This window comes from Odocoileus virginianus, chromosome 20 (genome assembly GCF_023699985.2).
Source record: "Odocoileus virginianus isolate 20LAN1187 ecotype Illinois chromosome 20, Ovbor_1.2, whole genome shotgun sequence".
NCBI classification, from domain to species: domain Eukaryota; kingdom Metazoa; phylum Chordata; class Mammalia; order Artiodactyla; family Cervidae; genus Odocoileus; species Odocoileus virginianus.
The window spans coordinates 22,081,256-22,103,316 of NC_069693.1; the positions used below are offsets into that span (position 1 = coordinate 22,081,256).

Consider the following 22,061-nt stretch of genomic DNA (forward strand, 5'->3'; position numbering starts at 1 on the left):
TGTAGTGAAGAACCCTCAGCTAGGAGGACCAGGACGGGGTGCTGTTCTCACCCCCAGGCCTGAAGGAGCCCAGGAAGGAGTCATTACCACAACTGTGTGGCTGACATTGATGGGTGGAGAGGGCCGCTGTAAAGGGGGTCAGCCTGCAGTGAGGGGACACAGCCACTTTACCCCCACCCTCTGATGCTAACACTAATGCTCCCACTGGCTGACTCCAACTGGAACAAAGAGGGCAGGGGAGCCACAGAGGCGAACAAACCTCCTTGACCCAGAGCAGTCTAGAGAGGAAGAGTGGATCTGGAGGGGTAAATGACAGATGTCCAGCACACATACTTTGCCCACTCTTCTGCACTTTACCTCACATGTGAATATCTTCCCATCGTTCTAGGCAGAAAACTCACATTTCTTGTTATAGTGCCATACTACTTCATGCATGTTCCGTCCCTTTTGTACAGTCTTTTATTGACAGACATTTATATTATCATGAGTTATAGTTTAAAGATTCTTGGTGTGTGTCTTATTGAGTGTACCTCATTACAGGCAAAGAGATGAACTAAGAGGACGTAAAAAACACACACACACACACACACACACACACACACAAAACAAATAGCAAAATACTGAGATAGAAAGGGCTTGTCATTTTCAGGTTCACAGTTACATTTTTAGCTACAAAAACAAGGACCAGAATCCATGCCATCAAATTTCTAGTCTAGTATTCCTTTTACTACAATGGAAGTGAAAGTCAAAGTTCCTCAGTTGTGTCAGACTCTTTATGACCCATGGACTATACAGTCCATGGAATTCTCCAGGCCAGAATACTGGAGTGGGTAGCCTTTCCCTTCTCCAGGGGATCTTCCCAACCCAGGGATCAAATCCAGGTCTCCCACATTGCTGGCGATTCTTTACCAGCTGAGCCACCAGGGAAGCCCAACTTATTTACTACAATAAGCCCTATTTTTACGATCCAGAAACTCTTTGATCAAGGAGCTCTATTTTTGATCCACAAGAGACTCCATTGAGATACTTAATATTTTGAATTCAGTCCCAGGGGACTGAATGCTATGAAAAGGGACGATTTCATTCTCTCTTTTTCAGTGACAAGTCACATTTTAAGATATAATTCATGTAGGAAAGGAGATTGTTCCAGTAATAGGTCATATTTAAATAGGAAAGAAGACTGCCAAAAGGGACTTTCGTCAAATAGAAGTGGCAGAACAAACTACTGATGCTTTAAAGCGAAAGTCAAAGAGAAGATGGGTTTGTCCCACCACTAGAATTCAAACAACCAGCAACTTTTGTATTGTTAAGAGAGGAGGAACCGGTCAACAGGAAGTGGGGAGGTAAGCATGTGAGAGAGTGGGACTAGATAAATGTTGGAAAGAGGAGAGGGAAATTTCTCTTTAGGCATGGAGAAAGACCAGGCCTAAGAAAATGTTCACAGCAAAGGATACCAATAGAGAATTGACAAAAGAAGAGGTAAAAATGGACAGATATATTTGGAAAGTTAAGCTTTACCTGTAAGCAAGGGAAAGCAAATTAAAAGATATATCTTTAAAAGTCATTCATTTGGCAAAGATTAAAAGGTAACAGCAAGAGAGTGAGTGAACTGGCAAGCATTCAATACCTGACGGAATGTAGAGAAACAAAACTTTTCTAGAAAAGAAATCTGAAATACTCTTTAACGAACAATTCCACTTCTGAGAATTCCTAGTAAATAAATAGACATGTGCACAAAGATTTGTGTACCATTTATAAGGGTGAAAAACTGGAAACAACGTAAACAGTAATCAGTAGTGGACAGAGGGAATAAATGACAGTATAGCCCAGTGATGTACTAGCACAGTATCATTATATACTGGGTTAGAGATGAGTAATTGAAAAATCCTTACGATAAAGAAAAAAAATTTTATAAAACAGTAGTATATAAAGTGTGCTACCACTTTTGTACAAAACCTAACTACAATGTATATATAAATATTCACATAGAAAAATAAATAAAAAGGAAAATGCCAGGGTTTCCCTGATATAGCTCAGTTGATAAAGACTCCGTCTGCAATGCAGGAGACCCCAGTCCGACTCCAGTATTCTTGGGCTTCCCTGGTGGCTCAGCTGATAAAGAATCAGCCTGCAGTGCGGGAGACCTGGGTTCCATCCCTGGGTTGGTAAGATCTCCTGGAGAAGGGAAAGGCACTCCAGTATTCTGGCCTGGAGAATTCCATGGACTGTAAAGTCCATGCGTCGCAGAGTTAGACACGACTGAGTGACTTTTACTTTCAACTCCGTCAGAGGTTATCTCTGCGTGTGAACAGACGAGTGACTTTTACTTACACTGTGGGCGCGCGTCTTTATTTCCCCCAAATATCCGACATATATATTTTTAATGATGCCTGTGCTTGGGCTACTTCTGGCCCACAGCTGCTGCGGAAAACGATACTTACTTTAATTGTACACGTCACCTCCTTCTTCCACTTCAGGGTTGTGGACAACCCCAACCCTTTCTCGAAGAAACCGACTCCGACCGCTTTTTTTCCCTGCCCCAAACGCGGCGGCCTCCCCAATTCAAAGTAACCTGGAGCCGTTGCCTAGCAACCTTCTGCCGACCACCAGAGCGGATGGAAACTGAAAAAGAAAACGCCCAGGCGCAGTGATGAACTCACGTTCCGCTCTCAATGACCCAATCAGCAGGAAGAGGTTATTCTAGTCACCGCCCACCTAACCTGCTCTGACCGGAAGCCCTAGGGTCACTCCCGCCCTTATTAAACCTGACAGGTCTCTTTACTTCTCGCTCTCACGCCCCACCTAGAGGCGGGGCCTCGCCTCTTACGCTAAGCATGATTGGTCGCCAGGGGACTCGGAAGTGTCTCTGATCAGAGCCCCAGAGAAAGACAGTCTAGTCTCGCATGCGTGGTCGCGTTCTGTGTCGCACCGGGAACGGGCGTTTTCCGGGCTGCACTCGATGGTATCTTTGGTTGGATAGAAGGAGCTGCGCAAAGTATTATGGGACAATAATGGTCGCTTTCATGTAGTTGATTTTGGCTCTCAAAGCGGTCTGAGCGAGGAGCGGCGGCGCCAGCGCCCCAGAATCCCGGACAGCAGGTCCTGAGAGTCAGGCTTGGTGAGGTGAGTGTCCCTTTTTCCTTTCCGACCTTTTCTTCGCCAATCGTGGTAGCTCCAAGAGGCGAATCTCGGCCTCTCGCTCAAGTTCGGGCCCGGGCTTGTAAAGTCTTGTTCCTGTCACCCAACTTGCCTTACTCACTGTAGGGATGCTGCTCAGGTTCTGCCGGCCCCGGCCTTTCTCCTTGATCGGGTCAGATCGTGCACACTGACGCGGCCTCCCAGAGGTCCAGGGATGCTGGCCGGGAGTCACCCCGCCCACGTCCTTAGACCTTCTCGTTATCCCACTGCCAGACGGACACCGAGCCCAGAAGGGCTCTTTTCTTTTTCTCTTTCTCTGTCACAGTGGTATCTCTACCAGGCGATATCTTTTAACAAAATGTCAACTCCAAAAAGATTGGGATTTTTGTTTTGGTCTTTTATTGCTAATGCCCAGAACAAGCGCTTGGCTCACTGAAGGCATTTGTTGAATGAATGTATGCAGTTTCTTTCTTCATTATTTTTCTTGTATCTCTTGTGGCTTCTTTGCCACTAATCCTTTTTCAGAAGACAACACTTAAAGTTCTTGTTTTTCTCAGCCACTAGTTGTCCTTTTGTTAGACTCGTTTTCCTGTACTGCTTGGCACCTTTCTTTGCTGTCTCTAGAGATTTCTGGCTCCCTGTTTCCTTTAATCAGTTTAAAATTATTTATTCCTCAAATGTTTATTTTGCTAGGCACCGGGCATAGCAGTCAACAAGACAGACAAAGTTCTCCTGCATAAAAGGACGGTTCTATGGGTATATTTTCTAGTTCAGACTACTGAGCAGAGCATGTATATCTTACCTTCCCGTGTAGATTTCCTCCCATGAGTACAGATGTCACTAAAAGTTAGCTTTCCCATTTCTCTTCTGTGTGATGGCATTTTCTAAAATGCAGCTCTTGTTTCTGTGTCCATATTGTGTGTCAGTCTGTTTGGCTATATTTTTCTATGGAAGTGTGCATGTTAATTAGAGCTGTGTGAAACATTCTGGGTTCTGGTGGTTCTCTTGATAGTTCTTTGCTCCACTGACTTGTTGGAATGGGGCAAATTATTCAAGCACAAAATGGGATATGTTTATAAGCAGATGGTGTGTAGTGGGAGGTAAAGAGGAGTTTGTTATGAGTGGAGTGCCAGGAAATCTTACAGTCACCTAAGTACTTTTCAGAAACACCACTTCTTAGCCTGGTGATTCTCATCCAATTTTTTTTTTTTTTTTTTGGTGAATTTGAGTTGTTGTTAAACAGATTTTGACTGCTGTGAGGTAATTCTTCTCTACAAAACAAAACTGGCCCAGAAAACTCATTGAAGAATGGATCATATGGATGGTAGCCTTATAGCTCAACAGCTCTACTCTACTATATCTGTAGTCTAAAGGAGTAGAGAGTAGGAAGAACTTCTGTAAAAAATGGTGAGGAACCCAGTCAGTACCCAAGAGCACAGCAAGTGAAATAATGTAACAATGATGTTTATGTAACTGTTTGTGGTTACAGAGTGAGTGCTTTCACATATACTTTGTTGTTTGATACAGTAACTTTATGGATTTAAGAGAGCAAAAAGTATTTCCATTTCTCAGGTATAGAATTATGCCTAACCAAAGATTAAGATTAATATCTATTTGCTTACGATCACATGGGTAGAAAATGTTGAGAGGGCTCTAACTGAGATTTCTGACTTCAGATCTAGTGTTTTCCCTACACGCCCTTTATAGATGCCGTCCTGCTCTAGTAAGTGCTCCTTAGTGAGGTCTGTTCTTGTCTGAATGATACCCTCTTGGATCTTGGGGTGTGTATGTGTGCATGTGTGTGTGTTTATCTATTTCTGATGTGTATTGGGTGGAAATAGAAAGATCTTTTAAGATTAAGATTGTCAATGAGTTGATGGAAGAGTCTTGCAAAGAGGTAACTAAAGGAATCCAGGTCTTGAGGGGGAGGTCAGCCCCCCCCCCACCAGATATTCATATATTTACAGTTATTTTGGGACGTAGTGGAGCCAAGTGTTTTCCCTTCTTATGTCCGATGGAAAATGGTTTGTTTTCTTTGCAGGGAAATCCTGGAACCTGTCATGGAGGACAGCAGCGAGGATGCCTCGATCCATCGATTGGAAGGCACTGATGTGGACTCTCAGGTTGGTGGTCTTATTTTTAAGACCAAAAGTGCAGCTAGTGAGCAGCATGTCTTCAAGGCCCCTGCACCCCGCCCTTCATTGCTGGGACTGGACTTGTTGGCTTCCCTAAAGAGGAAGGAGAGAGAGGAGAAGGATGATGGCGAGGACAAGAAGAAGTCCAGAATCTCTTCGTACAAGGACTGGGAAGAGAGCAAGGATGACCAGAGGGATGCTGAGGCCGAAGACAGTGACCAGGCTGGCCGAAGTGGCCGAAAAGACAGGTAAAAGCATTTGGGTGGATTGCCCAAGAGGGAATGAAAATAGAGGCCAGAAAATAATGTCTCATGTTTATCTCTCAGTTTTCTTATTGGATATTTAGGACTTAATTTTTACTAGGATTCTATAACATTGAGGCTAGGTAGGAATTGGGTTTTTTTTTCAGATTTGGGGAAACTGTCAAAAGCAACTAAAGAGTAGGTGATGGGGGGTTAGAACTGCTTATGGTTGTCGCCATATGTAGGCCTGCCGTACCAGGGAGATAAAGTGGAAGAGACCGGGTTGCTTGTTTGTCATGGCCACAGGTTTGGGGCAGGTTTTTCTTCTCTGACTGAGCCCTTCACCAGCTGTCCTCCATGTTGCAGGCATTACCGATCAGCCCGGGTGGAGACTCCATCCCATCCTGGTGGTGTGAGCGAAGAGTTTTGGGAACGCAGTCGGCAGAGAGAGCGGGAGAGGCGGGAGCATGGCGTCTATGCCTCGTCCAAAGAAGAAAAGGATCGGAAGAAGGAGAGGTCACGGGATCGAGATTGTGACCACAAGAGAGACAGAGGTAAACTGCCCAGCAGAGTTCCTAGGGCCTGCTAGGCACCCAAAGTAACACATTGGCCTTTTTGTTGTCGTGGGAGTTTTTATAATGCCTGTCAATTAGGGAGATCCATTTTCATGTCGGCCTGGTGGTATTGGGTATTTGACCCTGCTGGTATTGGGAAAAGCAGACAGCCTAAGAAAAGAAATGTTACTTGCAACATAGCTACTTTGCTTGAGTGTGTGGTTCTTTGCGTTTTATCTTAAAAATTGGTGCTAAAGGTGATAGTGGGTAATATGTTTGAGAAACCAGTTGACAGTAGTGTTGGTGAGAGGAAAAGGGCAGTGCTGTGGAGCACAGCTAGACATAAGGTCCAACGCTGGCTTTCCTTGGTAATATTTGAGGTCTGTAGCTTGTAGACTTGTAACTACTAAATAGTTATTCAGGACAGACTTGTAACTATTCTTTTTTGAATTCTTGCAGGAAAATAACTGTTACTGTGAGTTTGAAACTTTGTAGCCAGTAACTATTTTTTGCCCTTTGAAAGAATGGGGATATGTGAGATTCAGGAGCCCCTGGATCGCATTAGAGCAGTGAGGTTGCTCCTGTGAGTGAGTGGGGAGGCCTGTCCTTTCTCTTGGGTGAAGATGGGTGGAAGTTGGGACAGGCACCTGTTTTCTAAGCTCTGCTGGTGACTCCCGACAGATGAGCGGGACAGAAGTAGGCACAGCGGCAGATCGGAGCGAGATGGAGGGTCTGATCGCAGCAGCAGAAGAAACGAACCAGAGAGCCCCCGACACCGGCCTAAAGGTAGTCCGAGCTTGCTTATGGTGGTTTGTGAGAACCACATATATGAGAGGCAGGGTGAGTGACTCCCATCCTCAGTGGAACTGGGTCGGAATTCCTAATTCCACCATGAGTGACTTGGAATACTTGGTTGATTCAGTTGGGAAGGCCGTGGACTTCTTTGGAAACTGATATGCTCCCTTAATGCAACTTGCCCATTTGCTGAGTGGCCAGTTTTTGAAATGGTAGGAAAGAATAGGGAGTGGGGGTGGGGAGCAGGGGGAGTGAGAGTGGGGTAGGGGCAGAAGAAGGGTTAATTATAAAGAAATACATATATTCAATAGAGATATGTTTGCAGAGAAAAATTGGATATTTCTTCAAATGTTCTTATAAACACAGATGAAAAATGGAACTCTTCAAATTCAGATATCTTTAAAAGCTGTCAAACCCATCATATCCATTGCAAACAGGTGCAGAGTTTATAAGTAGTAGAAGAAAGAAATTTGGCCAACTGATTTTCCCCTAATGACTCTGACGCCATATCTGAGTTAAAGTAAATGCTGAACTTCATGTCTTTTGTGGCCCAGATGCTGCCACCCCTTCACGGTCTACCTGGGAGGAAGAGGACAGTGGCTATGGCTCCTCTAAGCGCTCACAGTGGGAATCGCCCTCCCCCACTCCTTCCTATCGGGATTCCGAGCGGAGTCATCGGCCGTCCAGTCGAGACAGGGACAGGTGATGTTCTGTGCGCGTGACTGGGGCTGGGCGGGCGGGTGGTGGCTGGGAACGTGTCTCAGCTTAGTGACTGTTTAGTGAAGCTGGTTTTACTGTTTCCCAGGTCTGTGAGGAGCAGGTACTCAGACGACACCCCTCTGCCAACCCCATCCTACAAATACAACGAGTGGGCCGATGACAGAAGACATCTGGGGTCCACCCCACGTCTGTCCAGGGGCCGAGGTAAGACGGGGTGAAAGTGGGAGGGTGGGACGCTCCTCCTGGTGTGGCTGGTCTGTGTGAGGCCACTGGGGACAAGCTGGGCCTCGCACACCGAACCGCTACATGTTCTCCTGCAGGGAGACGTGAGGATGGCGAAGAAGGAATTTCGTTTGACACAGAAGAGGAACGGCAGCAGTGGGAAGATGACCAGAGGGTAAGAAATACATCTCCGAGTGACTGAATGAGGGGTGGTGGCCGTCTTTCAGTGAGCAAGTGACAGGGGTGTCAGAGTACAGGGGCCATGGGTGACACTCTGGTGAAACCGGACAGTCTCGGGAAGGCTGAGCTATGTTCAGTCTTGAAGCCCTGGAGTCCTTTTCCAGGCATAGGCTCCCTGGTGAAACGTCTCACGAAGTGCAGATCAGACCTAACTTCTGCGAGCTGGCGCCACTGTGTGGTAAACCTAAGAAGTGCCATCACGGTGGCCTGGGCTGCAAACCGCACTTCTCCTGTAGGCAGCTGGCCCTCCAGCAGGGTGGCCTCTCCTGAGTTGTTCCACTGCACCAGTGACTTCTTGCCAAACATCTCCTCCCCTTCTGTCCCTGTCTTGCACATACACTCTGTGCCCTGTTCTCACGGCTCTGTCTCTTGCGCCACAGCAAGCCGACCGGGATTGGTACATGATGGACGAGGGCTACGATGAGTTCCACAACCCCCTGGCCTACTCCTCCGAGGACTACGTGAGGAGGCGGGAGCAGCACCTGCACAAGCAGAAGCAGAAGCGCATTTCGGCTCAGCGGAGACAGATCAATGAGGTGCGGCTGCCTGCGGGCGGCGGGCAGACTCCACTGGGGTAGTGGCCGGTCACAGCCCTGCCGCCAGCAAGGCTCTTCTCCCCACAGCTGAGGTCCCAGAAGGAGCGACACCCCTGGAAGCCGAGGGGTGGGCGGGGAAACCCACATCCCGACTTTGCTCTTTGGCGGTGCTTCCTGGAGGGAGCTGTTGATGGGAGCTGAGAGGGTGGGCTTGGCTCTGTGTCCTGTGTGTCTCTGAGTGGGACTGCGGGACGGCCCCTCTGTGCGTCCATGTAGAGGTTCCGGTTTAGACATAAAAGGTGGCTTCTGGGAAAATACGCTGCAAGTGATTTGGGATCAGGGACTCTTCCGTCTTAAGGAGCTGCAGGGTCCAGAGACTGGTGACATCCCCACGGCCCTTCTCTCGGGATCTGCTGCGTGGCCTCGCCTGGGCCTTTTCAGGACGACCTTGCACGGCTGCAGCCTGAACATGGCCTCCTCCCGCTGTGTCCTCACAGGACAATGAGCGCTGGGAGACCAACCGCATGCTCACCAGCGGGGTGGTGCACCGGCTGGAGGTGGACGAGGACTTCGAGGAGGACAGCGCGGCCAAGGTGCACCTCATGGTGCACAACCTGGTGCCCCCCTTTTTGGACGGGCGCATCGTCTTCACCAAGCAGGTGGGGGGCCTCTGTAGTCAGAGAGGAGGAACCCAAAGTGGGGAAAGACAGGGAAAGAGGAGGAGAGGAAAAGGCCCCATCATGACGGGGGAGGGGTGGCAGCCCTTCCTTTACCACTGCCGTTACGAAGCGGATCTTCGTGTTGAGTTTTAACGATCAGTGTGGAATTTCTGCTTTTTCCCTCAACCTCCTGCAGCCGGAGCCTGTGATTCCAGTCAAGGACGCCACTTCAGACTTGGCCATTATTGCTCGGAAAGGCAGTCAAACAGTGCGAAAGCACAGGGAGCAAAAGGAGCGCAAAAAGGTTGGGGCCCGAGGATCTCCGTTTTTTTTTTTTTTTTTGGTCTTCTTTTTAAGGATTATGCTGTATCTCACAGGTAGGGTTCCTTTGGCAGTTAGAGGAAACTTGCAGAGCACATGTCAGCTCCTGGGGGGAGGGCACATGTTCCTCTTGCGGGGCTTGGTTAAGGCGGTTCAGGGCTGGGGCCTCGGGAACTTCGCAGGGAAGGTGGGAGGAGGGCCTGGCTTGCTGGGAACTTACTGCTGCTGGAGGAAGCCTGTTGTCAGACGGGACTGATTTTCCATCACGGATGGAGCAGACTGACTTCCCATGTCTTTTTCAGGCTCAACACAAACATTGGGAATTGGCTGGAACCAAACTGGGAGATATAATGGGTGTCAAAAAAGAAGAAGAGCCGGATAAATCTCTGACTGAGGATGGGAAAGTGGACTACAGGTAGGAGTTTCATGGCAGCCAGCACCTCTGAAGATGGGCTTTAAGGGGACTGATATGACTTGTCACTCACTAATACAAGTATGACGTCACTTGGGAATCTGTGGTCCCCTCGCCCTGATCTGTCTTCACCTTTCTCGAGATAATATCCCAACTGCCTCCGTTGCCACCATAGGTGCTTCCTCTGTGCCAAGTAGCACCACATGCTTCACAGATACTTGGTCACTGGATTCTCAATGGCAGTCCCGTGGGACAGGTGTAATCTTTCCCATTTTTCATGTGAGGACGATGCAGCCCAGGGAGGTTAAGTAACTTGTTTGAGGTTGCCCAGCTGGTAAATGGTGGAGTGAGGATCCCACCCAGATGGTCTAGCTTCAGAGCCCATGCTCTTAGCCGCTCTGCTAGAGAGCCTTTTAGATGTTTGGTGTGGGAACATGTGCTCTGCCCCCTTAGATTTTAGTTCAGTCTAAGAAAGACACTGTTTTTAACAGAGGTTTGAAAACAGAAACGGTTGTCCTCTCAGCTAGAGCTTTCCCATTCACAGAGGTGTTTAAGCCAATGTTGGATGACTGCTTATTGCGCTTCCCTCATCATGTAGGTGGTTGAACTCAGATGTCCCTTCTGAAGCTCATCCTTTGAACACTCTAAAGTCCTTCCAAACTGTTGTCTCAGTTAATAATTCTGTGTACCACTGTGGGAAATGAGAAGCTGGTGCTGTTGATCAGCCTTGTTAGTCTCCAGTTAGTTTAATCCTGTTGGTATAGTTTTAGCTGACCAGGAGTGACTGGGGCATTAGAAATGCGAAGCTGACAGGGCACAGGCTTGATCTGATGGAGGAAAAGTCTCCTGGGGAAGGCATGGGTATAGATTGTAGATTTGCATAGGTAAGGTGGGACTGGGATGTCTTTGCTGTGTGGCCTGGGAATGTACGTGTGTAGGACCCTTCAGTGCGTTTAGTGGAAGATATCAGTAACATCAAGTAGGGCTGTTCTCACAGTTTGAAGCTAAAGCCTTACAGAGTCTGCTCTCCTGCTGAGAGGCGGGAGGGAGTCTGACCTTGGTCATGACTGTTACCACGACTCCTCCTTCCAGCCCTTTAAGTGTGGTGTTGAGATTGCCCAAGATTGTTCTACATGAGGTATGGCCTGTGCAGTTGAGCTCCTCATCTGGGTGGACTCTTCCAGGGCAGAGGATTTGCACACTTGCTGATCTGCAGCTCTTCTGAGCCCTCCACGGGTGTCTGTCCCGAGGGTGTTGAGCAGGTTTTGGATGATGGATGCTTAGACAGCAGTGTGGTCCCTTAGGCCAGAGGAGATGAGCAGCAGCTGGCAGCCCTCACATCTCAAAGATTCGCTGCGTGTTAGGAGCAGTTCTCACTTCCAGGCATAGGAAGCAGGGCAGTAGCCCAGTCAGGAGGGAAGATGTGTGAGACCGTGCAGGGATCTTAGGCCGCATGCGGTGTGTTCTCAGGACAGAGCAGAAGTTTGCCGACCACATGAAGAAGAAGAGCGAGGCCAGCAGCGAGTTTGCCAAGAAGAAGTCGATTCTGGAGCAGCGGCAGTACCTGCCCATCTTCGCCGTGCAGCAGGAACTCCTCACGATCATCAGGTGACTCCCCAACCCGGGGATGGGACCCCAGTAGTGGGTCAGGTGTCCTGTGCGTGCTCTGTGGTTCTTTTTCTTTGGGGTATGACATTTGGTGGAGGAGGAAAGGATTTTTTTTTCCCCTCTCCTGAGTGCCCCAGGCTACTCTGCTTGAAATAAGCAACATGGCCTCATGAAACAGCATGGCACTTCTTTCAACCTTACTGTCTTTTAGACTTTTCAGAGGATTTCAATATGAGACTGTTTTCCCAGGGAAATCCTCCTTTCTGAGCAAGCACGCTCCTTGGATAGCTGCAGGTGGGGCTACAGGTGGCCTTCCACTCGTGTTGATTCACCAGTCTCTTCTCCCCCTTACAGAGACAACAGCATCGTGATCGTGGTTGGGGAGACAGGGAGTGGAAAGACCACGCAGCTGACCCAGTACTTGCATGAAGACGGCTACACGGACTATGGGATGATTGGATGCACCCAACCCCGCCGTGTGGCCGCCATGTCGGTGGCCAAGAGAGTCAGTGAAGAGATGGGGGGAAACCTTGGTGAGGAGGTGAGTGGACCCGAGGGCTGAGCTGTGTACTTCATACCTGTGGCCTCTGTCACTTGACCTGATCCGCTGAGGCCTAGACCCAGCTGGGGGTGTGCAGTGGTGTGTGGGTGCCCAGAGCTCCTGAGCCCTCTCTCTGGCTTCCAGGTGGGTTATGCCATACGCTTTGAAGACTGCACTTCAGAAAGCACCTTGATCAAGTACATGACTGACGGCATCCTGCTGAGAGAGTCCTTGCGGGAAGCGGACCTGGATCACTACAGCGCCATCATCATGGATGAGGCCCACGAGCGCTCTCTCAACACCGATGTGCTCTTTGGGCTGCTCCGGGAGGTGAGGGCTGCGGGTCTGGGCCTCTGTGCCTGTGGGGCTGGGAGTCAGTGACGAGATGTCTGGGGTCTAGCCCGGGGAAGCTTAGGGGGCCTCTGACAGGCCCGAGTTGCCCCTGAGGCCTTGGCTGCCCGGCGCTGGTTCACCTCGTTCCAGCTCAGCCAAGTGACTCGTGGTCCTCCTGGCTGTGGCTCTGTGACTCCGCCTTTAGGACTATTACAGATCTAACGAGCCACCCGTCAGCCTGGGCTTCTGTTTCACCTGGTGGTGATGCTGATGAGGCTGGAGGGCAGAAGCCAAGGGCTCCGAACCCGTGGGGAAGCCTCTGAATGAGTTCTTCTCTTAGGTGGTGGCTCGGCGGTCAGACCTGAAGCTCATTGTCACATCAGCCACCATGGACGCAGAGAAATTTGCCTCCTTTTTTGGGAACGTCCCCATCTTCCACATCCCTGGTCGTACCTTCCCTGTGGACATTCTCTTCAGCAAGGTACCAAGGCCCTTTTTTTCTTAACTGACCCCGACCTCAGATGAAGAGCCGGGTGGAGGGTGTGGGGTGGGGTACTGAGTGGGAAAGGTTTTATGGGCACCATGGGAGCCCACGGCTTTTGGGCTTAGAGGTGAAAGACTGTACTCTGGGGACATTTGGTTTGATTGTTTCTTTGGGGTGGAGGCTTGGGACCCAGGGAGGGCCATAAGGCCCATCTGCAGGTGCACGACCCCGAGAGCCTGCCCAGCTCTGGCCCCAGACCAGGGACTGGGCTGCTGCTTCCCAGAGGGGGCCTGGCCCACATGTCCTCTGATGGTGCCCCTGGCTGGTTTGCAGACCCCGCAGGAAGACTACGTGGAGGCCGCGGTGAAGCAGTCCCTGCAGGTGCATCTGTCGGGGGCCCCTGGGGACATCCTCATCTTCATGCCTGGCCAAGAGGACATTGAGGTGCGTGCCTCGGTCGTGACCTTGGTGAGCAGGTGGGTCCTTGGTGAGGATCGGGGGCCCTGGCATCTGACGACTCCTCTCTGCTCTCAGGTGACCTCAGATCAGATTGTGGAGCATCTGGAAGAACTGGAGAACGCACCCGCCTTGGCCGTGCTGCCCATCTACTCCCAGCTGCCCTCTGACCTCCAGGCCAAGATCTTCCAGAAGGTGAGACGGCAGGAGTGTCTGGTTTGGGTCCCCACTTTGGGAACCTCCCAGACTCCCCCCCAGGAGGGCAAGAGGGAGAGGGTGTTACTTTACTGGCATGGGTGGGGTGTGCTCTTCTTCTTGTGGGGTCTCTCCTACCTGCCAGCCTACAGCCTTCCCTCCCTGCATGCCCTGTCTGACTCCAGGCTCCGGATGGCGTCCGGAAGTGTATTGTCGCCACCAACATTGCTGAGACCTCCCTGACTGTCGATGGCATCATGTTTGTTATCGATTCCGGTTACTGTAAGTTAAAGGTAAGAGGAGACACAGGCAGTGGGGCCCTGGGCCTTCATGCAGGCTCACCTGGCCTAGGAGGTGGGAAGGCAGGACCTGGGTCCTCAGACCTTGAACAGCGGTTGCTTGTGGAAGTGGAGGTGGTGTTCTGAGTGCTAATTTTGCCATGTTCCTGATTCGTCCAATCCTTGTGATAACTCAGGGTGGACAGTTTAACTTGATAAAGGTTGTGGAGCTGGTGATGAGGGGAAATTTCTTGAGGTTCCTGACTCCAGAAGATGGCTGCCTGTATCACTGAGACATTTCATTCTGTAGCGTGTAGCAGCCAAAGGTTTTCTTTGTCTCAAGGCTGCCTCCCATTTATCCCCTCGCTTTGTCCTTAATCAGGTCTTTTCTGCCCCCTCCTAGGTCTTCAACCCCCGGATTGGCATGGATGCTCTGCAGATCTACCCCATCAGCCAGGCCAATGCCAACCAGCGGTCGGGAAGAGCCGGCAGGACGGGCCCAGGTCAGTGTTTCAGGTAGGAGTGCTGTGCTTGCCTGCTTTCCAGGGTGGGAGCCCAGGCTGGGGTGGGCAGGAATGGCTTTCGTTCCTGCAGAGGGGTGATCCCTGAGGCTGGGGACCAGTGGTGGGGCTGCCACTTGTTGGTTCTCTTGTCACACGCTGCTGAGTGGAAGTCACCTTACCAGGCAGCCCTGAGGTCCAAGTGGCCTTGTGTTTCAGGAGGACCTATGTTGAATGTCCCTGCAGTGGATGACCAGTATTACAGTGCGTCTCTCTTTAGAGGATAAATGTGAACAAATTATATCACTGGTTCTTTTTTTTTTACTGCTCTAATTATTCTCTCTTTTTTGGTTCTGACTTAAAAATAATAGAAATTCAGAAAATACAGAAAAATATAAACAAATTATAACTCAGCCATAATTCTAGTCCAGGCTCAATGGTTCCAAAAATGAAACAATTATATAAGAGACTCCCGCAGAAGGGTGAATTGGCACGAGTGAGTTTTAAATAGGTGGAGATTTGTGATTGTGAGAGACAAGGGGAGTTGGGAGAAGAAATGAGGCCTTCTCCTCCCTACCTCTCATCAGCACTGGCTGTTCCGGCTGCACAAGCCCACGGTGCTGGTGGGCTCACCTAGGCTGCTGGGCGCATTCCGGGGACTCAGCTGGGCAGCCTGTGGTGGCAGGTGTGGCAGCACTGGGTCTTTTCTCTGGCAGACTCTACACCCAGAGTGCCTACAAGAACGAGCTCCTGACCACCACGGTGCCCGAGATCCAGCGGACCAACCTGGCCAACGTGGTGCTGCTGCTCAAGTCCCTGGGGGTGCAGGACCTGCTCCAGTTCCACTTTATGGACCCACCCCCGGAGGACAACATGCTCAACTCCATGTACCAGCTCTGGATCCTTGGGGCCCTGGACAACACAGGTGCTGGGCAGGGCCCCGTGGGCTCTGGGGCCTGGGTTCTCCATCTTACAGCAGCGTGTCTGCTGACTGTGTCCGCTCCTCTCTCTCAGGTGGTCTGACCTCGACAGGGCGGCTGATGGTGGAGTTCCCACTGGATCCGGCCCTATCCAAGATGCTCATCGTGTCCTGTGACATGGGCTGCAGCTCCGAGATCCTGCTCATTGTCTCCATGCTCTCGGTCCCGGCCATCTTCTACAGGCCCAAGGTGGGAGGCTCTGCCCGGCTCCTGTCCTCCCAGGGGTCTCTGGAGTGTATGGGCTGGAGGGAGGTTGAGAGAGGGGAGAGGGTCCCCTGTTGTGAAGATGAAACGGAGAGGGTGGAAGCGGAGTTTCCGAAGAGTGATTTTACTGTGTTATGTGAAGCAGGTTGGGGCGGGGGAAGGGGTGGGCTAGATTCGTGGTTCTCAGGGAATGTTCTGCAAGAGCCTTTTTTTCTAGGATGGTTGCCCTCGCATCTTAGAATAAATATTTTGTTATAAACAAATTTTGTGTTTGCTATATCGTCCGGCACCACATTGATGTGTTTTAAGTTGGGGGGGGCGGGTAGGTGACAGCCTGAGACAGCTCTTCTCAGCGGCCTGGATTCCCGTTTCCTTTCCCAGGGCCGAGAGGAGGAGAGCGATCAAATCCGGGAGAAGTTCGCAGTCCCTGAGAGTGACCACCTGAGCTACCTGAACGTCTACCTGCAGTGGAAGAACAACAATTACTCCACCATCTGGTGCAACGATCATTTCATCCACGCCAAGGCCATGCGGAAGGTGAGTCTGTGGCCCAGAGGAGCAGGATGTTGGGAGGCGGGATGAGCTGCTGGGAAAGGAGGGGGTGATCCACCCCTGACCACCTGCGTCCTGCCCCAGGTCCGGGAGGTGCGGGCTCAGCTCAAGGACATAATGGTGCAGCAGCGGATGAGCCTGGCCTCGTGCGGCACTGACTGGGACATCGTCAGGAAGTGCATCTGTGCCGCCTATTTCCACCAGGCAGCCAAGCTCAAGGTGAGCCCGGAGGAGCCTGGTGGAGCTGTGACCCCTTCCTGGCCTGACACTTTGCCCGAGCACAGAGTTCTCCTTTCTCACTGTACAGTCCTGCAGATCTGGGCTTCCCCGGGAAGCTGGTGTCAGGGCAGCATTGAGGGGTGGGGGAGCTGCCCAGACGTACAGTGTTTTGCTGAGGCAGCCACTTGTTGGGTCTCTTCCCTAGGGAATCGGGGAGTATGTGAACATCCGGACAGGCATGCCCTGCCACCTGCACCCTACCAGCTCCCTCTTTGGAATGGGCTACACCCCCGACTACATCGTGTATCACGAGTTGGTCATGACCACCAAGGTGAGTGTTTTCCAAGGCAGCTGGCATGACGTCAGCCCGCTTGGCTGGGCTAGGGCTTTGTAACCGTTGGCTGCTTTCTGGGGTGAGCTTTGAGCTTGGGGGACTTGGGGCCACAGGTGCTGCTTTGAGGGGAATTGAGGTTGGTTTCCAGTGGGAGGTTTGGGGAAGTTAATTGACCTCTAGGTTCCAGTGGCCTCAGTTATGCCAGCTGGATTGTTTCCTGCTCGCTGCCTGGGACAAGCAACCCCTCTGGGTGTTGTTAGAAGGGTTTTCTGAGGGGCTGGGCCTATTCTGTTGGACACTGCAGGGCTTTCTCACAAGCATGGAGGATTTTGGATGGGAGAAGGGATTAGAAGGCCAGTGTCTGTGGCTGTTCCTTGCCTCTCCCAGCCCGGCAGGCTGGGGGTAGGGCTCTGCCTGTGAGGAACCACTCCGGGAGGGACAGCTCAAAGCAGTGGTGTGTCCGTGACCCTCGCCTGGCGGCTCTTCTGCTGCAGGAGTACATGCAGTGTGTGACTGCCGTGGACGGAGAGTGGCTGGCAGAGCTGGGCCCCATGTTCTACAGCGTGAAACAGGCTGGGAAGTCTCGGCAGGTGAGGGTCCTGTGCTTTCCTGGGGTGGGTCCGTGTGCCTCTGGGGTCCGTTTTTCCCCCTCAGCCTGGTATTAAAGACACGTCATCATCTGGCTTCCCCTTACTTCTCTGTCGGACATAAGAGCTGTGATCCAGGCAGCCTAGCCTGTCTCGCTTCTCCCACCCACTCCGTTTGCTTGGTCTGCTGAGCCTTGAAAAACAAACAAAACAAACAAACAAAAAAATTTATTGTTGAAAAGTCCAAATATCTTTGAAAGTGGACAAAAACAGTATAAGGAGTCACAGATTCCTCACCTAGCCTCTGTAATTATCAACATTCTTCCCAACCTCTCCATACACCCTGCTCCACACACAGTGATCTTTTTCCTGGAATGTTTTAAAGCATATTCCAGACATTGTGGTTTTTCACTCAAATACTTGAATAGGGGTCTCTAAAGAGACTTTCAAAAATTAAAACATAACCTCCACACCAACATCACTCAACAAAAGTAATCCTTAATGTCACCAAAGTCTCCAGTTCTTAGTCAGGTTTCCCTTTTTATTTCAAAGATAAAAAATTATCTTTGAATTTTTTTGTAATTGCTTTGCTTGAATTAGGATCCAGATGTTGGGATTTGTCATTATAAAGTCTTTTATTCGAGAACGAGCTCTGCCCCCTCTCATTTTTATGGCATTGACTTACTAGGAAAACAGGTTGGTCATCTTGTAGGATGTTCCACATAGTTTTAGGCTAATGGGTTCCTCAGAATGTTTAACTCGTGCCTCTATCCCATGTGTTTTCTGTAAACTAGTCATTAATCTAAAGTCTTGGTTAGATTCAGGTTCAGCTCTTTGGAGTAGGAATGCATAAATGCATCTGTTGCTGTAAACCTCCTCTTAAGTTCTGTCAGGGGGCACATATGGTCTCTGGTCCCCCTGTTGATGACATTAAGGGTGCTCAGCGTTTCCACTTGATCCCTCCCTTATAAGTTCTCTATCTGCTCCTCAGTTTCCTGACAATCTCAGTGTCCACTGGTGGCCACCACCAGAATCCATTATTTAGGGTTGCATGAGATCATGGACCTTTGCTTTCCCGTGTCCGTCCTCTCCACTCAGACGTTGTGCCTTCCCTGTTCCCGTGTGTCCTGGCATGGCTGTGAACTTGGTAGGAGCGCGTAAGCACTTACCAGGTTGAAAGGGGGCTGAGGCGTGCTGGGGTTGGGACGCAGTCCTCCCAGGTGTGTCCTGGCTCCGTGAGAAAAGCAGGCCTCGGCCCTGGTGCTGTGTGGCCCTGTCTCTGGCAGCTGGTGCAGTCTACACCGTGCCTGGCTCGCAGCAGGGGGTGGGTACAGGCCAGGCCTCCTCACTGCTGGTCCTCAGTGACCCCAGTACCTCTCCCTTCTCTAGGAGAACCGCCGGCGGGCCAAAGAGGAAGCGTCCGCCATGGAGGAGGAGATGGCCCTGGCTGAGGAGCAGCTGCGGGCCCGGCGGCAGGAGCAGGAAAAGCGCAGCCCGCTGGGCAGCGTCAGGTGAGTGCGGCCTCAGGACCCGGGCTGGGAGGGGGCCCGTGGCTGGACCCACCAGGCCCCGAGTGAGGCCGTGATTTAAGAGAAGTTAAACATGCAGAGGTGAATTGGTGACAGGTTGACTGTGGTCACATGGAGGAATTCTGGACACACTTTCAAGGGGTGGTGATCTGGCTGCAACTCCTGGCATTGTTAAGTTGTGGTGGGGCCTGAGGTGGGCTGGAATGCAGAGTGGGTCTCACAGCCTCATCAGCGAGCGAGGGCTTGGGCATCCTGGTTCAGAGGTGAGGCAGGGAGATTCATGGGCCCCTGTGTCTGCCCTGGTGTCTGGAGTTGGGTCAGACCCCACAGGTGAAGGGCACAGTCCCAGCAAGACTGCCCTCAGAGCCTCAGTCACCACCTGCCAGCTGGGGGGTACCCAGGGTCACCCTCATTTCTCATCAACTTGTTACAAATTTGGGGATCCCAAGGCCAAGGGAAATTCCCAGGGTCTAGAGATAACCTCCAGGATGTGGGGACAGAGCCTTGCCTCAGCTGGAGCGGTGGCCTGCTGAGGCGGAGGGGAGACCTCCTCCAAGGCTCACCTGTTGTTCAGTCGCTCAGTCGTGTCTGACTCTGCGACCCCATGGACTGTAGCCTGCCAGGCCCCTCTGTCCATGGGATTCTCCAGGCACAAATACTGGAGTGGGTTGTTATTTCCTTCTCCAGGGGATCTTTCCCACCCAAGGATCAAACCTGAGTCTCCTAAATTGCAGGTAGATTCTCTACTGCTGAGCCACGAGGGAAGCCCATAGCTCACCTAGGGGGTATGAAAGGATTTGTTAATAAAGCCATCTCACAGCATGCCTCAGTGGATATAAGAAAGAAGGCCCATCTCATTCTGCTCCCAATCACAGATAGGGAAGGCAAGGGGAGTGGAAGTACGTTAGGGGAGAAGACCCTGCAGCCCCGGAACCTGCTCACACACAGTTAAAAACGCCGGGTTTCAGGCTCCTATTTCTACTGTGTGTCCTGGGCAAAGTGAGTCGCAGTGTGATTCCTAATCCCTCTTCTGTGTCTCCAGGTCTACGAAGATCTACACTCCTGGTCGGAAGGAGCAGGGGGAACCCATGACCCCTCGCCGCACGCCAGCCCGCTTTGGGCTCTGAGCCGAGGCTGTCTCTGCAGGGGAGGGGAGCCAGGTGTTGAGTTCCGAGCCCCGGCCTATCGACAAACCCTCTCAACCCAGGCCATTTTGACAAAATACCTGCACACAGCTTTCATCTGTGTACATCATGGCCCCAGGGCCCCTGCTGAGGCCAGGCTCTGCCACAGAGGAGGCTAGAGTTCCTTGGTGCGTGCGCGGGGCCGCAGAGTGGCTGCTGGGACCACAAGAGGTGGCCGGACCCACCAAATACAAATAGATTGTCCCAGGACACTTGGTGTATCAGTGACATGGCTGTGACTATGTTTTTTTTAAAAAGTTCTTGTGTAAAACAGCACAATAAGACCTAGAGGGAATTATAATTTGGTTATAATTCAGGATTTGGAAATAAATTTATTGTTTGTAAAATGTTATTGTATTTCTGATGGTTCTCTTCCCCTCACTGCCCTGAATCACACGCTAGAGAACAGGCAAGCCCCGGCGTGACTTTCCTTAGACGGGGCCTCCTAGAACCTGAGCTCTCCCTGTGTCTGTTCTCCAGGCAGTGCCTGGAGGGGTCAGGGGGGTGGAACTCAGCTGACAGGGAAGGAGTTCGGCCTCGGGTGCCAGCACCAGGTGGGTCAGGCTCTCAGGGTGCCTGGCTGCCCCTAAGGCTGGTGAGCAAGGCTGGCCCTGCTGGCCAGGCGTGGGAGGAAGGCGAGCAGCCACTCACCCTTCCCCCATGGTTGGGTTGGCTACCCTATTGTTTAAAATGGCAGAAGTTTCTAACTTTATGATAGTACTATGTATCGATGGAAAATAGCGTTAAGATGTTGCTTATGGATTTTCATGTAAAAGGTGATTCCTTCACTGGAATCACGAGTCTTTTCTCATGTTAGGCAGCCTCTGCAGTGTGCAGAGGTGATGGTTTGTGTATCTGATCCTTTGGGTCACCACCCAGACGAGCCCATCATTCCTGCCTCACACTGCATTTCCATTATTTGCCCTTCCCAGGTCATAGTAGGGGCATCCTCTATGACAGATTGCTGCTATCAGCAGAGCATTTTCTTGGCTTTAGTTGAGCTGGGGAGGAAGGCAAGATATTAAAGAATTGCTGGACTTCCCTGGTTGTTCAGTGGTTAGGAACCTGCCTGCTAGTGCAGGGGACGGTTTCAATCTCTGCTCTGGGAAGAGTCCACATGCTACAGGGCACTGAGCCATCGCTCTAGAGCCTGTGCTCTGGAACAAAGCGTAGCCTCTGCTTGCTGCAACTAGAGAAAGCTCGTGCCCAGCAACGGAGACCCACCACCCAGCATCGAAGACCCAGCACAGCCAAATAATAAAATTATAAAAAGCTTTTAAGAATTGCTACCAACTAGTGGGTTTCTCGGAGAAGGCAATGGCAACCCACTCCAGTACTCTTGCCTGGAAAAATCCCATGGATGGAGGAACCTGGTAGGCTTCTGTCCATGGGGTCGCTAAGAGTCAGACAAGACTGGGCAACTTTCACTTTTCACTTTCATGCATTGGAGAAGGAAATGGCAACCCACTCCAGTGTTCTTGCCTGGAGAATCCCAGGGATGGGGGAGCCTGGTGGGCTGCTGTCTATGGGGTTGCAGAGTCAGACACGACTGAAGTGACTTAGAAGCAGCAGCAGTGGATTTCTTCCTTCATTTTTCCTCTCCCCTCATCCAGAAATATAAGCTCTTTGATTTCTTTCTCTTACTTTACCTTTGGCTATTATTATTTCTCTCAATTTTCTATTTTTGATCCCTTGGTTGGGAAGATTCCCTGGAGAAAGGAGAGGCTACCCACTCCAGTATTCTTGGGCTTCCCTGGTGGCTCAAGACGGTAAACAATCTGCCTGCAATATGGGAGATCTGGGTTTGAGACGTGGGTTGGAAAGAGCCCCTGGAGAAGGGAATGGCAACTCACTCCAATATTCTGACCTGGAGAATTCCATGGACAGAGAAGCCTGGTGGGCTACATACAGTCCATAGGGTCACAAAGAGTCGGACATGACTGAGTGACTTTCACATTAATATTTCAATTTTCTATAGACTAGAAATATAAATTCTAGACATGTACTCAGTTGAACAAAATCTAACCACAATAAAATAGGTTAGCTGTTCTTGGAGTTTGTTATAATTGGAATTTTACTTGTACTGAGCTGGCTGGGGAAAAA

General features: G+C 50.8%; 2 protein-coding genes across 8 annotated transcripts in view; one reads left to right on the plus strand and one right to left on the minus strand.

Annotated features, from left to right (window-relative positions):
• Positions 1–2,901, minus strand: part of TXNL4B (thioredoxin like 4B) — a 52,022-nt gene extending 49,121 nt beyond the window's left edge. For 2 of the 7 annotated variants that reach the window (XR_011482167.1, XM_070451076.1), the window contains exon 1: positions 2,442–2,674. The gene's annotated coding sequence lies outside the window, so the exon portion shown is untranslated. Of the gene's footprint in view, positions 1–357; positions 757–2,441; positions 2,675–2,720; positions 2,793–2,827 lie in introns of those variants that run through there. The other 5 variants (XM_070451071.1, XM_070451072.1, XM_070451074.1 and 2 more) reach the window with 5 other exon arrangements.
• Positions 2,902–2,988: 87 nt separating this feature from the next.
• DHX38 (DEAH-box helicase 38) lies at positions 2,989–20,310 on the plus strand. Its single transcript, XM_020882294.2, has 27 exons — positions 2,989–3,123; positions 5,180–5,521; positions 5,882–6,069; positions 6,751–6,855; positions 7,419–7,566; positions 7,670–7,788; positions 7,905–7,981; positions 8,427–8,582; positions 9,080–9,241; positions 9,438–9,545; positions 9,865–9,977; positions 11,445–11,582; positions 11,937–12,123; positions 12,268–12,453; positions 12,797–12,937; positions 13,274–13,384; positions 13,475–13,591; positions 13,777–13,884; positions 14,273–14,385; positions 15,086–15,294; positions 15,384–15,538; positions 15,935–16,090; positions 16,190–16,324; positions 16,530–16,655; positions 17,153–17,248; positions 18,635–18,756; positions 19,817–20,310. Exons 2-27 carry the CDS (start codon positions 5,199–5,201, stop codon positions 19,899–19,901), a joined length of 3,684 nt encoding a protein of 1,227 aa, XP_020737953.1. The 5' UTR covers positions 2,989–3,123; positions 5,180–5,198; the 3' UTR covers positions 19,902–20,310.
• Positions 20,311–22,061: the final 1,751 nt, after the last annotated feature.

Bases quoted from the DNA above. Each gene is read 5' to 3' on its own strand.
- DHX38 (XM_020882294.2), top strand. From the start codon at position 5,199: ATGGAGGACAGCAGCGAGGATGCCTCGATCCATCGATTGGAAGGCACT. The intron at 16,091-16,189 runs GTGAGTCTGTGG...GTCCTGCCCCAG, and splicing joins ACGCCAAGGCCATGCGGAAG to GTCCGGGAGGTGCGGGCTCA. The intron at 17,249-18,634 runs GTGAGGGTCCTG...TCCCTTCTCTAG, and splicing joins AGGCTGGGAAGTCTCGGCAG to GAGAACCGCCGGCGGGCCAA.